The 15814-nt window shown below is 43.2% G+C and overlaps 1 protein-coding gene across 1 annotated transcript in view; it reads right to left on the bottom strand.

Moving 5' to 3' along the window:
• Window positions 1-15814, bottom strand: part of B3GLCT (beta 3-glucosyltransferase) — a 567539-nt gene that overhangs the window by 75059 nt on the left and 476666 nt on the right. The window contains exon 9 of the mRNA XM_075851692.1: window positions 11524-11655. Within this exon, the coding sequence (XP_075707807.1) occupies window positions 11524-11655 (132 nt within the window). The remainder of the gene's footprint in view (window positions 1-11523; window positions 11656-15814) is intronic.

Below are 15814 nucleotides of genomic sequence, written 5' to 3'. Positions count from 1 at the left end.
AATTATGATTTTTCTAATTTTAAATGTATCTGCTTGTAAAACAGATAGATTTTGCTGAATTGGTTTCCGGGGGCCATGTCGCATTTGCAGAGCCCCTGAAGTACCAGTATAGTAGAAATTCCCCAGGTGTGATCCCATTTTGGAGACTATACCTATCAAAGAATTAAATTAGAGGTGTAGTGAGCATTTTGAGCCCTCAGGTGTTTTATAGATTTTATTAGAATTGGGCCGTGAAAATGAAAAAAAATTTTTTTTCCAATAACCTATAGATTTAGCACATAATTTTTCATTTACACAAGCAATACAGGAGAAAAGACACCCCAAAATGTGTGACAAAATTTCTCCTGAATAGGGAAGTACCCCATATGTGGTTGTAAACTGCTATTTGGACATACAGCAAGAGTCTAAAGGGAAAAAGCGCAATTTCGTTTTTGGAGTGGAGATCTTACAAAATTTCTTTTTTACTCCATGTTGCATTGCGCTGAGGTACCAGTACAGTGAAAACCCCCGAAAAGTGACCCCATTTGGGAAACTACACCCCTCAAGGAATTCATCTAGAAGTGTAGTGAGCATTTTAACCCCAAAGGTTTTGTAGAAATTAGTGCACAGTGGATGTTGCAGATTTAAAATTGCCATTTTCCACATATATGCTATTTCAGTGCCCAATGTGTTGTGCCCAGCTTGTACCACCGTAGACACACACCCCATAAATTATTGTTAAGGGGTTCTCCAGAGTACAGTAATACCCCATATGTGGTCATTAACTGCTGTTTGGGCACACTGCCAGGCCCAGAAGGAGCTCCATTTGGCTTTTGGAGCGCAGATTTTGCTTGGTAGTAGTTTTGTTTAGTATTTTACTGGTGTTTCAGCTTATAATATGGGGGCATATGTAAACTGGGCAGAGTGCATCAGGGTATATGTTAGCTGGGTGGAGTGTATCAGGGTATATGTAAGCTGGGCGGAGTGCATCAGGGTATATGTAAACTGGGCGGAGTACATCAGGGTATATGTAATATGTGAGGAGTACATTAGGGTATATGTAAGCTGGGCGGAGTACATCAGGGTATATGCAATATGTGAGGGGTACATCAGGGTATATGTAAGCTGTGCGGAGTACATCAGGATATATGTAAACTGGGCGGAGTACATCAGGGTATATGTAAGCTGTGCAGAGTACATCAGGGTATATGTAAGCTATGTGGAGTACATCAGGGTATATGTAATCTGTGCGGAGTACATCAGGGTATATGTAAGCTATGTGGAGTACATCAGGGTATATGTAAGCTGTGCGGAGTGCAACAGGTCATAATAGGATGATGTAATAATGGGGAGAATGAATAATACAATGAATGATCCATGGATAGTGACGTACGCTTTCAACCAATCCTTCATGCACAGGCCGGATTTTTGGGTGTCGGAGTCGCACTTCTAAAGGGTGTCCGTGGTATTGTACAAAATATCCGCACTCCAGCATTGTCTAATCTTTGACTTCACTAGCCCAAAATTTCATAGATTCCGCTGCATTTACAGGGTCTACAAATGGGGGCTGCAAATGATGACGTGGGGTTTTAGGTGAAGAACTGCTGCACATATAAATTAGTCTGGGTCGTCGTTTTGCATTATTGCGTTCCAAGAGTCATAACTTTTTATTTTTCCGTTGACGAGCTGTGTGAGTGCTTGATTTTCATGTGATGAGCTGTCGTTTTTATTAGTATCATTTTGGGGTACATGCGATAATTTGATCTGTTTTTATTCCATTTTTTGTGAGGTGAGAAGACCAAAAAACAGAAATTCTTTCACTGTTTTTTTTTATAATTTTTTAACGGCGTTCTCTGTGCAGTATAAACAACATGTTTGCTTTATTCTGCGATTCGATACGATTATGGCAATACCAAATTTATATAGTTTTTATATGTTTTATTACTTTTACAAAATAAAAACACTTTTTTCTAAATAAAATGTTTTAGTGTCACCATCTCCTGAGAGCCATAACTTTTTTTTTTTTGTCGACGGAGCTTTGTGAGGGCTTGTTTTTTGCGTGACACACAGTAGTTTTTATTGGTACCATGTTTGGCTACGCGCGACTTTTTGATCACTTTTTATTCCATTTTTTTGGAAACAACGTGACCAAAAAAGTAAATTCTGCCATTGTTTTTTATTGTATTTTTTTACGGTGTTCACCGTGCGGGATAAATAATCTGATATTTTTTATATTAAATGTGATAATGTGATCAGTTTTTATTCAATTTTTTGGAGACCAAAAAACAGAAATTCTCTCGCTGTTTTTTTAAATCAATTTTTAACGGCGTTCTCTGTGCTGCATACTATAGGAGAAGAACAAACACACGGCGCCACATAGTGCAATTATCCAGAGGTCAAAGAACAACAATACTAGGGTATCTTGCAGTCACCTAGTCGGGTTATGCTGACCAAGCACAACAATGTTGAAGAGTATGGAACAATCTCCAGAGAGCACAATGCTGTGGAGATGCAAGATGAGGAGACACACCCAGGGTGTGTGCAACCAAGTGAGGGCTGAAGCTGCTGCCAAGGTCCAGAGGCCGGTAAATGGAGTTCACCGTCAATAGGTAAGTGGGAAGGTAGAAAAAAAAGGGGGACCAATGTGAGGCGCTGCTTAGTAACAATTGGGGTGTTTATTGAAGGTAGGCTACGCGTTTCGACGCAGGAATTGCGTCTTCATCAGGCCATGCTGCATAAACAACATGTTTGCTTTATTCTGCGGTTTGATACGATTATGGCAATACCAAATTTATATAGTTTTTATATGTTTTACTACTTTTACACAATAAAAACCCTTTTTATAAATAAAATATTTTAGTGTCACCATATCCTGAGAGTCATAACTTTTTTATTTTTATGTCGACGGAGCTTTGTGAGGGCTTGTTTTTTGCGTGACACACTGTAGTTTTTATTGGTACCAAGTTTGGGTACATGCGGCTTTTTGATCACTTTTTATTCCATTTTATTGGAAACAACGTGACCAAAAAAGGAAATTCTGCCATTGTTTTTTATGGTATTTTTTTTACGGTGTTCACCGTGCGGGATAAATAATATTATATTTTTATAGGTCACGCCGATACGAACGTGGCGATACCTATTATGTCTAGTTTATGTCTTTTTTTCCATTTTTTTCTAATTATAAAGGACTTGATCAGGGACACAAGATGATTATTGTTTTTATTACATAAAACTTTTATTTATTTATTTATCTAAAACTTTTTTTAACCTTTTTTTTACTTTTTATTTTACACATACTAGGGGACTGGAAGATCTGATCTTCTGATCCCCTGTACAATATACTGCACTACTTCTGTATGTACTGATGTAGTGCAGTGTATTATAACTGTCATTTTATAACTGACAGTTGAGCCTATTACGTCCTGCCTCGGGCAGGACCTAATAGGCTCCCGTACCTGGCAACCAGGAAGCCATTGCTAGGCTTCCTGGTTGCCATTGCAACCATCAGAAACCCGCGATTTTTCGCGGGGGGCCAACGGGGTACAGAGGGAGCCCCCTCCCTCTGTATCAATCACTTAAATGCCGCTGTCGCTATTGACAGCGGCATTTGAGGGGTTAAATGGCGGCGATCGGACATAACAGTGATCGCCGCCGTTGCAGCGGGATGTCAGCTGTATATTACAGCCGACACCCGCTGAGGATGAAGCGCGCACAGCTCCTGTGCCTGCTTCATCCTCAGGACGTTACTGTACGCCCATTTGCGGGAACGAGCCGATAAAAAGGACGTACAGTAACGCCCATTTGCGGGAAGGGGTTAATACCTGCTTTTAAAATGGTGTCTATCTTTCCCATTTATCATTATTTCTGCCTTTTAATATTAAAACTACAGAGTAGGAAACCCCCAAGAAAATCAGATAACAAAATTTATTTTAGTTATCTAAAAATTTCATTCATAATATGTGCAGCACGTTCCATCCATTGTGCTATGAAAACAGCGTGACTTCTCCAATTACACGAGTAATTATGTTACAGAAATTAAATCAATGTTTACTTTCATAATGGCTGAGCTACGCAGCAAGAGTCAGAATCAGAGAGATTCTGATAAGTAACACCACACAGCTCTGCGTGTTGTCTGCCAATCAATGAGACCCTTTGTGAGAGGATAATTACTTCTCGGGATGCCACGAGTTTAATTTGCAGGTTTTAGTAATTTATTGGGAAAGACAGATGTTTATTTAGCTAAGACAGAATGTAGAGCCATTTAATTGCAAAGTGGAAGAAAAAGAGGAAGGATTGGGGTGAATTCACACTTGGCGGATTTGTTGCGGATTTTATCGGTGGATTTGCACGGGTAAAATTCGTAGCGAAAAACAGTACAACGCAAGTGGATGACTTTTTAGAGATCTCATCTATATACTGCAGACATTTTCTGCCCGGAAAAATGCATGCTGCAGATTTTTACATCTGTTGCAGATTGCCGTGGACTTTCACAGCTGATTTTACCATTCTTAATGTAGCAGGGGAGAAATCCGCTGTGAACGTGCAAAACCATACTCATGTAACACATGCAGATTTTGTTGTGAATTGGCTGCAGATTTAAGATGAGATCTGCTGCGAAGATTTTCTTCAGTTTGTGGAATTGCCCTTAAAAATAAAGTCCGTAACGAAACAAATTCTGCTTTGGATATGAGCTACCTCAATTTTCAACATGCCTGACGAAGACTTCGGTGCGAGGATGAAACGCGTAGCGCAGCACGATTTCTTATTACTTTTTTATCTGTATTTGAAATAAACCTGTGACTTTTACCCACGACTCCGTGTAATCAGTGAACCACTCACGCCAGAGCGCCCGTTCCAAGGAGCACCTTTTTCATCCAAATTTCTCTATTCAAAAAAACCACGAGGTAGAGTTTTCCATCAGAGGCAAGCACAGTGTGAACAGGACCAAAGGTGGACAAGCACCTGACAATCAACAAAGTTAAGTTGTGCTGACGACCCCGCACAACTTAATCAGGTGAGTCCGACCACATCAGCCAATGTTTGAATGTCTCACCCTACATATACAATATCACCTTAAAGGAGCGCCGTCTCCCCTTTTTGTCTTTTTTTCAAGCATAGAAACACTTGGCAAGACCATTGTACGCATTTCAAAGGATACAGATAGACCATATGCAATTACCAAAGAGTGGAAGGTATAAATATGTCCTGGTGGTGGTGGACATGTTCTCAGGATGGCCTGAAGCTTACCCAGTGTCCAACATGACAGTAAAAACCACGGTGAAACGACTGATGACAAAGTTAGTCTGCAGATTCGGTATCCCTGAAGTCATAGAAAGTGATCAGGAACCAGCATTTATTGAAGATGTGACCAGAGACCTTTGGAAGATGGTGGGTGCAGATCTTGAACTACACACCCCGTACCACCCTCAAAGCAGTGGCAAAGTGGAAAGGATGAACGGTGCTCTGAAAAGTAAAATTCTCAAAGCCACTAAAGAACTGTCTCTGCCATGGCCCGAAGTATTGCCCAGTAACACATGCTGCAGTGTTTTCTTCCATTCCAGACCCAGATTCCGTCCCAGGGGTGCACAAGATACAACCAGGAGACTGTGTACTGGTGAAAAGACACGTAAGAGGGGCCTTAGAAGCCAGATTCGAGGGTCCATACCAGGTCCTCTTGATCTTGCCCACTGCAGTTAAGCTGGAAGGAAGGTTGACATGGATCCACGCCTCAAACTGCAAGAGGGTCCCTTCCAAAGAATGACTATCACCATATACATCCTTATCCTTTTTCGTGTTATTGCACAGAGTGCTGAGGGGGGACATGTAGCAATCATCCAGGCTGATGGGGTGACCACCTTTTGGTATAATTCTTCTAATACACATGTAGCTACATACCAGTTTGAACTTGAGTCTGTAACATCCTTCAAAAACGAACGTGGTTGTATCAAACAAACATCCGGATATTGGAATGCTTATCACCTGTGTGATCACAGAACTCAATATATATGTGTAGCAGACAATAATTACGGCAATCATTGTACATACTGCGGGGCGGTGGGCTGGAAAACGGGGGACCATTGGGGATGTTGCCCACAGAGTGCCTTAGAAAGAAAAGACATTAATAGAAAGTCACTTCTAACTAGAATGACGCTATCAAGGAAAGCATGTGGTCTGTCAGTATTAGGCTTGATCCTCACCATAGAAAACCCTAGTAAAACAGACCAAGACACATACATATTAGGGACCCATGGGGGAGCAAACGGAGGAATGGGAAAATTCAGACTAGGAGACATGGTAGACTCCCAAGAACGGAGAAAGTTGAACCCCGAGAGACAGATAAAAATGTTGCAACCCCAAATACAGATGCATAAAAATATGATGACCATGGCTGACCCAGGATTGGAAGACATTATGGCCGTAGAAACCGGATTTGGGGACCATAATGTCTGGTTAGAGTGGGTACAATACACGGCACGGAAAGTGAATAAGTCCAACTGCTATGTGTGTGCAGGAGCCCGCCCACACCTAGGGATAGTACCACTTAACATTCCTGACGATGCTGAAGAATGTTTCCTAAGCCTATACACCAATATAACATTAGACCACACAGTATGCGAGTCCTGGAAAAAGGAATACCCCATAGTCACCAAGACACCCAAACAAGCCCAGGGACTTACCATTTAGAAAGGCAACTACACATGTTACACCAATACAGAAGGCAATGGCAGGTTCCTAGGGAACTTTTCGGAAGGGTACTGTTCAAAGTACAGCTCATTAAATGCATCTATCACTCAGAATCAGGTGCAGTCTTTGGGCGATATATACTGGATACGTGGGGATATCAAAATCAGAACCAGACTTGAGGGGCAATGGAAAGGAGAGTGTGTATTGGCTAAAGCAATTATGCCTTTCCACATTTTTGGCGACGGTTCAGATGAAGAACCAACAAAAGGATCTTACCACCGCAGAAAGAGGGAAGCATCCCCAAGGGGAAGCTTCGATCCACATGTGTATAAAGATGCAATTGGTGTCCCGAGGGGGGTGCCAGACGAGTTCAAGGCCAGAGATCAGGTGAAGGCAAGATTTGAGTCTCTTATCCCAATTATTACCGTTAATAAAAATGTAGACTGGATTAATTATATATATTACAATCAGCAGCGGTTTGTAAATTATACCCGAGATGCTTTACAAGCGTTAGCCGACCAACTAGGGCCCAGCTCAACTATGACATTCCAGAATAGAATGGCTCTTGGTATGGTATTGGCTGAAAAAGGTGGGGTATGCAGAATGATAGGGAAAACCTGTAGTACGTATATCCCCGACAACACCGGACCCAAAGGAAAAGTCACAATAGCCATACATAAGTTGGAGAGCTTATCTCAAGAGTTGAAAAGGTACTCCGGTATTACCGACCCATGGGACCAGTATTTTTCATGGATGACTGGATGGCAGAAAATATTAGAACAAATAGGAGTAGTGATAGTGGTCTTTTTAATACTATTCTCTGTCCTTGTGTGCTGTGTTCTCCATTGTATCAGGAAAATGATGACGAAAGCTGTAGAACAGACTGCGCCTATTATTTTTACACAAATAGACGAGGTGACACCGACAGTCCCTTTAAAGACAACCATCCTGTATCTTGAGGAGACTAGGGAAAGTTAGGACCATTCAGAAACCTTGGAAGTCCAGGTACAAAGGGGGTTACTCATAAGGAGTAGCTCATCTCAAGCTGGTGAAGAAATCCAAAACCCCTACCCGGCTGGTTCGAGTGATCAGTAGTAGGTTGCTAGGCAAGACTCAGGGATAGAGTAATAGAGTAATAATATTTTTAGGGGGGACTGTGAGGGATCATTAGCATGTATATTGCTTGCAAAAACATTATTATCCTTACATAAGCTACATATCAGTATATTTCACAAAGAATCTATGCAACAAGATGGCGCCTGCATTATGGACTTCGTTTCTTCCTGTTCTGTATGTGCAGCAAACAAGGCCGCTCACTCCCGACCTGCTGGTCTGCTCTCTGGCAGCATGTAGCTATGGACTTTATTATGGACCTGCCTCTCTCTGCTGGATGCAGTGCTGTCTGGGTGGTGGTGGACCGATTTTCGAAGATGGCCCACTTCGTTCCTCCAACCGGTCTTCCTTCTGCTCCTCAGCTGGCCAAGCTGTTCATCCAACACATCTTCCGCCTGCACGGCTTGCCGCAGCATATTGTGTCTGATCGGGGGGTTCAGTTTACATCGAAGTTCTGGAGAGCCCTCTGCGGACTCCTCGGTGTGAAGTTGGACTTTTCCTCAGCCTACCATCCTCAGTCCAATGGTCAGGTCGAGAGGATCAATCAGATCTTGGAGAACTACCTACGCCACTTCATCTCCAAGCAGCATGATGACTGGGTGCAGTTGCTCCCATGGGCTGAATTCTCCTACAATAATCACACCAGTGAGTCTACAAGGAATACACCGTTCTTTATGGTCTATGGCCAGCACCCACAAATTCCTCTCGGTGCCCGATACTTCCGAGGTACCAGGGGCTGATTCCGCTTTTAGAGACTTCCTGCAGATCTGGCAGCAGACTCGATCCTCCATCCTAATGGCGGTTGACCGCATGAAGCGGAAGCCTGACACACGGAGAAGAGAACCTCCTCAGTTTCTTCCTGGCACAAAGATCTGGCCGTCTTCTAGGAATATCCGACTGAGGGTGCCGTTGTGCAAATTTACTCCCAGGTTCCTCGGACCATTCGAGATCCTGCAGCAGATCAACCCTGACGTCTACAAGCTTCGGCTGCCTCCTACCCTCAGGATCCCCAACTCCTTCCATGTCTCCCTCCTGAAACCGGTGGTTCTGAACCGCTATACCAAGACCCCTAGCCCTGCGGTTGCCTTCAGCGGCCCTTCGGACACCTTTGAGGTGAAGGAGATCTTGGACACCAAGAAAGTGGGAGGAAAAACTTTTTATTTGGTGGATTGGAGGGGGTTTGGTCCTGAAGAGAGGTCCTGGGAGCCAGAGGAGAACCTCAATGCCCCTACTCTTCTGAAAAATTTTCTCTCTCGCTCTGATCCCAAGAAGAGGGGGCGTAAGAGGGGGGATACTGTAATGTCCGTGGCTGCGGGCCGTCAAGCTCCAATCTCCTCCTGACAGCCGCAGCCACGAGTCGGCAAGCGCTGGTCCCAGCCTCCTCCTCAGGAGACGCCAGCGCTCGCGTCCACTCACATCAGCCAGATCCCGTAGGGATCTGATGAACTTGAACCCGTGAGTACCCTGGACTATAAGAGGGCTCCAGGCCCCTGCTTCTATGCCTGAGCGTTGTTGATGTTTCCTAAGTTTGTCTATGTGATGGCCTCCTAGTGTTTTCCTGTTCCCTGCATTCCCTACTATCCTGGTCGAGCACCATGCCATGCCAAAGTCGTGTCGTGCTGTATCCCACGTCTGACCTGCCTCACCTCGCCTGATGTCTACCTGCTGCCTAGTCCCAGCCGAGTCTGCCTTGCTGCTGTCCGAGCTGCCACAGGTACCTATACGAACTATAGACATTGACCTGCACCCTGTTGGCCAGCTGCCTTACCGCCAAGGCGGTACGGCCCAGTGGGTCCACAGACCCTTCGTGACAGGGGGCCATTTCCTTCCTGCAGCATTGTTTCTAGTACTACAATTATACAGTAGACATTACAGGTGAGACCATTACCTGCTTCACCAGAGGACTAAAGGAGACATCAGCCACTGGACACACAGGATTTAGTGCTGAACCAGTGTTTCCAGTCCTCCTTGGTATGGACGACAAGTGTCATCATTGTTTAACAATTGATGTAGACTTAAAGGGGTTGTCCAAACATTAAAGATTATCCCCTAACCAAAGGATAGGTGATAACATGCTGATCGGTGGGGGTGCAACCACTGAGACCCGCACTGGTCACAAAAACAGGTCCCATTCCTCCAAATCAACGGAGCAACAGGTCGCGCATACGCACTGCCGCTCCATTCACTGTCTATGGGACTGCAGGAGATAGCAGAGTACAGTGTTCGTCTATATCCGACAGTGACAGAGAATGAATGGAGCGCTTCATTTATTCAGATAAACACGACAGCCACAGAACAGCATGCTATCACCTATCCTGTATTTAGGAGCTAACTTTTAATCGTGGGACAACCGCTTTAATGGCAGCCTCTATCTTGGGTACCCCAATGGTCAATGGCCATTTAAAGTGACAGTACGTAATTTATTCTCGTGGAAGTCTGTACCACACTTATGCTACAACTATATGACGTCCAATCAACTCTAGAGTAAAAGCCACAAACCTTGGTCATATCTTTAATAGACTTTTTTTCACTGTAATACTCAGAATCCCTGCCTCTTCCCCGGTCTACTCTCGACACGCTCTCCTTCAGCACCCATGTCGGTGCACCTACTGTTTCTGTTTGAAAGGGCCAGCACACACCAATCAACATAGCTTTCCTGGGTACAAAAGGTACCCTCCCCATCTGCTCAGTGCCTGAGCAATTAGGTTCCATAGTCTTGCTTGCTTGTGCCGCTCTGTGTATTCAATTGGATTATATGTTGCCAATACTGATTGAAATTGACCTTGTGCTGCCTGCCCTGACCTTTTGCCTGTTTACAGTGATGACTGTCTGCTGCCTGCCCTGACCTGTGGCTCTGCTCTCCATGAGTGACTGTTTGCCACCTGCCCTGACCTATGCTAATAGAGACCCCTGCATATAGTCTTCTGTTATCATATATCTCTTGCTCACATCAGCAGTTGCCAACGGAGACTACTCTGGGGGTAGCGACTAGGGATTCTAGCGGTCAAATCCACATCTCTATATAGAGGATAAAGAGTAAATACCAAATACCTAGCAATTTAGCCCCACACCAAATCCTTTGGCAACACAGAGGGTTCACACCATCCTGTGTAAGCCCAGTGGCAATCATCACTTTGTCCTACTGTATTACTACACCATAAGTGGGTACCTACTGTTCTTTAATTGGGTAGCTTAGTGTCTAGACTGTGAAGGAAGCAGCTCTCTATCCCTCTCTCACAGCAGGATCCAAAACACAAAAGATTATCTGAACTACATCCAGCCAATCCACTACATGTAAACAAACACTTATCCCTCCATGTTTTTTAAATTTAGGAAACACCTTCAATGACCATCACCATCTCAGGGATTAAACAAGCATTGGCAATAATATGAAGTCTGCAAACACTTGTGTACTTGGAAGGGAAATTGCTATATTGATTGGCAGGGGATCAGAGATTCCAATCTTCTACATTTGTCACTGATAACCTTTCCGAGAATGACTTGAGCATAAGATTATTACTTTGTTGTTTGTATACTTGGTATCTTTTATCTACCTCTCAGCTCTCATCCTATGAACATTTTGTCATCATACTGCTCACTACATCCTCTCTCTAGTATAAGGATACAAATGGATATGTTACTGCCTCCCAAAATAAAGAAATACTGAAATCTGAAATGTTCTTGGCTGCTTTGTATACCTTATTGATTGTACAGTATCAAGTTAGTTATCTCCAAATTGATACTTACGCAGACTGGCAAGGTATTGGTGAAAGTGGTGGCACATTCTGCGGCTTTTGGAGAGTAAGCATCCTCTGTACAGAACTCTTGAACTGGTGTAAGCTCCATGGCATCGACTTTCTGCCATATGTATAAAGCAATCTATTCGAAAACAAGATGAAGAAAGATTACAGTAAAGTATTCAACCAATGTCAACGTGCAGCTAGTACTAAAAACTTATATTGGAGCGAATTATTCTTAAAAAGCAATTTTTAACAGAATATTAAAGTAAAGGAAATAGTAAAAGTTCCTTTTCTTTTATTTACTTGTTTTACATATTAAATACGGTCCAAAATTCTACGCAAATTAATTACAGGAATAAGGCCCTGTTCACAACACTTTGGGCCGGAAAAGCTCCCAACATATATGTCAAGTAAATACATAGACCCCCATTTCCCCGGCACGTGCCAGCATACGTTTTTTGTTATATAGGAATAACGTCGTAGACTACACTATTCTTTACAGAGGAATACAGTAAAGGCGGAGAAATAGTAATGGACTGAAGCTGTGCGGATACATCAAAGATAGTAAGGACAGCAGCATCCTGGACACATAGACCTCACATCCAGCATGTATTTACTGGGAGGTACAGGTCTATATGAGAAAAATCTAAAACTAGATGCAGGTAGCAAACTGGATGAATGAAGATTGCAGCCTGAAATTTAGTGCGACTGTTTTAAAACGTACCTCCACTTTCAGTGAAAATCAATTATTGTATAGGAGTGTGAACAATAATTGTTTCTCTAAATCAGGGGTAGGATACCTTTTTGTATGGCGTGCCGATAAAAAAAATCAAAAATCAAAGACGAAGTCCTCTGTGTGCCATGTAAACATGAAAGTCTAGACAAACCGTTACCATGTATGTGACATAAATCAATTAATCAGTTAATTAAACTTACATTTCATTGTGCCCCTTTTCCCTGACCTTTTGTTTTGCAAAGATTAAGGGCACTGAACAGAGGAGAGAGCGACTACTAAACAACAGCATTGTGTGCACTGACCCTAACAGAGGGAGGGGGGAGGCAGGACAACAGCCAGAAAAGAGCAGAAAGAGGCTTGTTACTCTGATAAGATGTATTAGGGTATGGTCACACGGCTTATTTTTCCGCCGCGTTTCGGCCCGTAAACGGGCAAAAAATCGTGAGAAGAACGCCTCCATCTGCCCGTTGATTTCAATGGGAAAAACGGCGTTCTGTTCCAACGGGGCGTTTTTTTACACGGCCGTTTTGAAAAACATCCGCGTAAGAAAACACCCACGAAAAAGACGTGCAGGTTACTTCTTGAGCTGTCTTTGGAGCCGTTTTTCATTGAGTCTATAGAAAAACAGCTTCAAAAACGGCCGTAAAAAACGCAGCAAAAAACACGAGTTTGCTTAAAAACGTCTGAAAATCAGGGAAAATACGTGTTTTTAGAAGTTTTTTGCTAAACGTGTGAACATAGCCTTACAATGTTTCTTATAATTACATGGACTGTTCATTTATGCAAAGTTTGTTGTGATGACAGTGCCCATTTAACTTTACAGAGGATTTGGAGCTATTAGAAATGAAACGATATGTACACTTGAAGTGTTCAGGAGTCATATCGCTTGTCGTCCAGCTTTCACAGATCTTTTTAATTTATCTTTTTTGACACAAAGGTATTTAACATTGCATATTGTTTCTGGCTAACACGGTACTACACTATTTTTTAATTTATCTTAGGGAAAGTATTCAATAAATAGAGGTAAAAGTTGTCATGGACGAGCATTTTGATTTTCCTTTAAATACAGCACAGTCTAATATGGCTTTCAAACAGGAAAATGCATTAAGGAACACAATTATTTTAAATGTAAAATTAACTTTTAGTGAATAGCAACAACTTGTAGTTTGGAAGAAAATGATAATTCACAATAATTACACTCATCGGAAGTACGTAATACCGGCTACAGCGGCGCATTCATTAAGACACAGACTTGTTACAATCAGAGGGAAGACGAGTGCAGGTCACAACGTCCAGAACAACCTGGATAATGACACAGGAAAATCTGGTTTTCTAAAAACAGATCTTCTAAGAACATGTAGGCAATATGATGCTACAAGGGTCCTGGACTGACAAACAAACATAACTCAAACCCAATCCACAGTTTTAGGCCTGGTTCATACCGGTTTTTGGTGCTGCTTTTGACGCAGAAACCACATCGGAAAAAGCACGAAAAACAGTCTGAGATCGCCTCCCATTGATTTCAATGGGAGGAGGAGGCGTTTTTTTCTATGAGCGAGAAAAAGTGCTAGCAGGAAAAAAAGCGACACGCCCTCTTTCTTCCGTCCCTGACCTCCCATTGAAATCAATTGGAGGCAGAAAAAGCTGTATTCGATGCATTTTTTGCCCACGGTCCTCAATGGCCGCGGGCGAAAAACGCCTAAAAAAAACGTAGCATAGAAAGTGCAGGCAGAAAAATCAGCCTCAAAATTCCGTCTGAATTTCGAGGCAGATTTTGACCTGCCTGCACGCCATTTGCAGCGTTTCCCGCTGCGTTTTTCGGCCACGCCATTGAGCGCTGCGGGCAAAAAAGGCTGCGAAAAATGCTTTCTTTACCTCCTATTGATTTCAGACAGAAACGCCTGAAGAAAGGGCATGTGGCCTCTTTTTCCCGCAAGCGCTTTTTTTCCGCTCGTGGATTTCAATGGGTGGCGATTTTGGCAGTTTTTTGCCGTCGTTACTGTGGCAATAAACTCAGTGTGAACAAGGCCTAACTAAAGGAATTTTGGGGCAGATTTTTCTGCCTGCAAAAAATTCTGTGTGAGCATACCCTTATTGTGAGGGCACAGAAAATTATTATATATTATTATAGTATTATTGAGGCAGTAAGGCTAGTAAGAGTTTTTTTGCAGGCAGAAAAATCTGAGATTTTGGCCTGCCTGCAAATTCTTGTCACGATTTTTGCTGCATTTTTCACCCGCGACCATTGAGCGAAGCGGGTAAAAAACGCTGTGAAAATTTTTTTTTCTGCCTCCCATTGATTACAATGAGAGGACAGAGACGGAACCGCGGAGTGCAGATCTGTGGCAGAAAGAGCATGTCTCTTTTTTTTACCTTGATCAGCTAAATACCGCCACAGAAAAAAACGCCTCCACCTCCCATTGAAATCTCTGGGAGGCGGTTTTGGCCTTTTTTTCCTGCTGATTCAGACGCGGTTTCCACGTAAAAAAACCTCAGTGTGAACTGGGCCTAACAGTTATAACTCAATGGATAAACCTAATATACTGTGGCATTACATCTCTTTTTGTACAAATGAACAGATTTTCTTTGTGTATAAACACACACCATTATATTTTAATTAAGGGCGTACATATCACAGAGGCAGCCCATGGGGCCCTTGGAAAAGGGTAGCCCAGCACCGGTTGGTACATATCATAGAGGCAGCCCATGGGTCCCTTGGAAAAGGGTAGCCCAGCACTAATTGGCCTCATCCCCTTTACTATTGGGTGAGAAAAACCTGTGCAGGACTCCTCTCCTTGCAGAAAGCATTGTAAGCAAACAAGGAGTGGTGAATTGGCCCAAGGGTCATAAAGAGGATATGCAGGGGAAACCATTACAAGGCCCTTCTGTCCTTCGTGGCAAAACCCTGCACCATGGAGTACTACTTGTCTCTTATACTGTATGTAGGTCGTAATGTTCAACATTAAAAAATCAACATAAATATTAGCGCCAGCATTGTGAGAAACTAGACATGGACCGCACAATCCACAATATATACGTTGATTTGAGCCGCTAGGCATAATTTAGAAACATGAACATGAGGTTCTTTGTAAACATTTTGATCAAACTGTATAAGCCCACTTGCCACTTCACGGCGACCTCTTTAAAGTGGGTCCCTACTCTATTGGCTGCAGCACCGCATTGCGGCCCCCGCCACCGCAGCACCGCTCCCGCAGAGGGAGCAACCCAGTGGTCCAAAAGCACCCATGCTAACAGACCGTGCCAAGCCTCCTTGGCTCTGGGCCACGTCCCCCCACAAGTGCAGCACTACAGCAACAGACACCACCATACAGCACCACAACATGTGAACAGATGGAATGAGCTCACCTTGCCATGCGCCCCCAGTGGCCAACTGAGAGCACAAGCAAGAGCAGGAACACTTATGAGGTCATTCCTGAATTAAAATCAGCTGGGTATTTTTTCAAATGCGTGGAGTGCTGGTATCCAGTAAAACAAAAGAAATGAGGAGGATAGACTATACAATATCAGCATTGTGAGAAACTAGACATGGACCGCACAATCC

This window comes from Rhinoderma darwinii, chromosome 2 (assembly GCF_050947455.1).
Source record: "Rhinoderma darwinii isolate aRhiDar2 chromosome 2, aRhiDar2.hap1, whole genome shotgun sequence".
NCBI lineage: Eukaryota > Metazoa > Chordata > Amphibia > Anura > Rhinodermatidae > Rhinoderma > Rhinoderma darwinii.
This window is presented reverse-complemented; position numbering and strand designations above follow the sequence as displayed.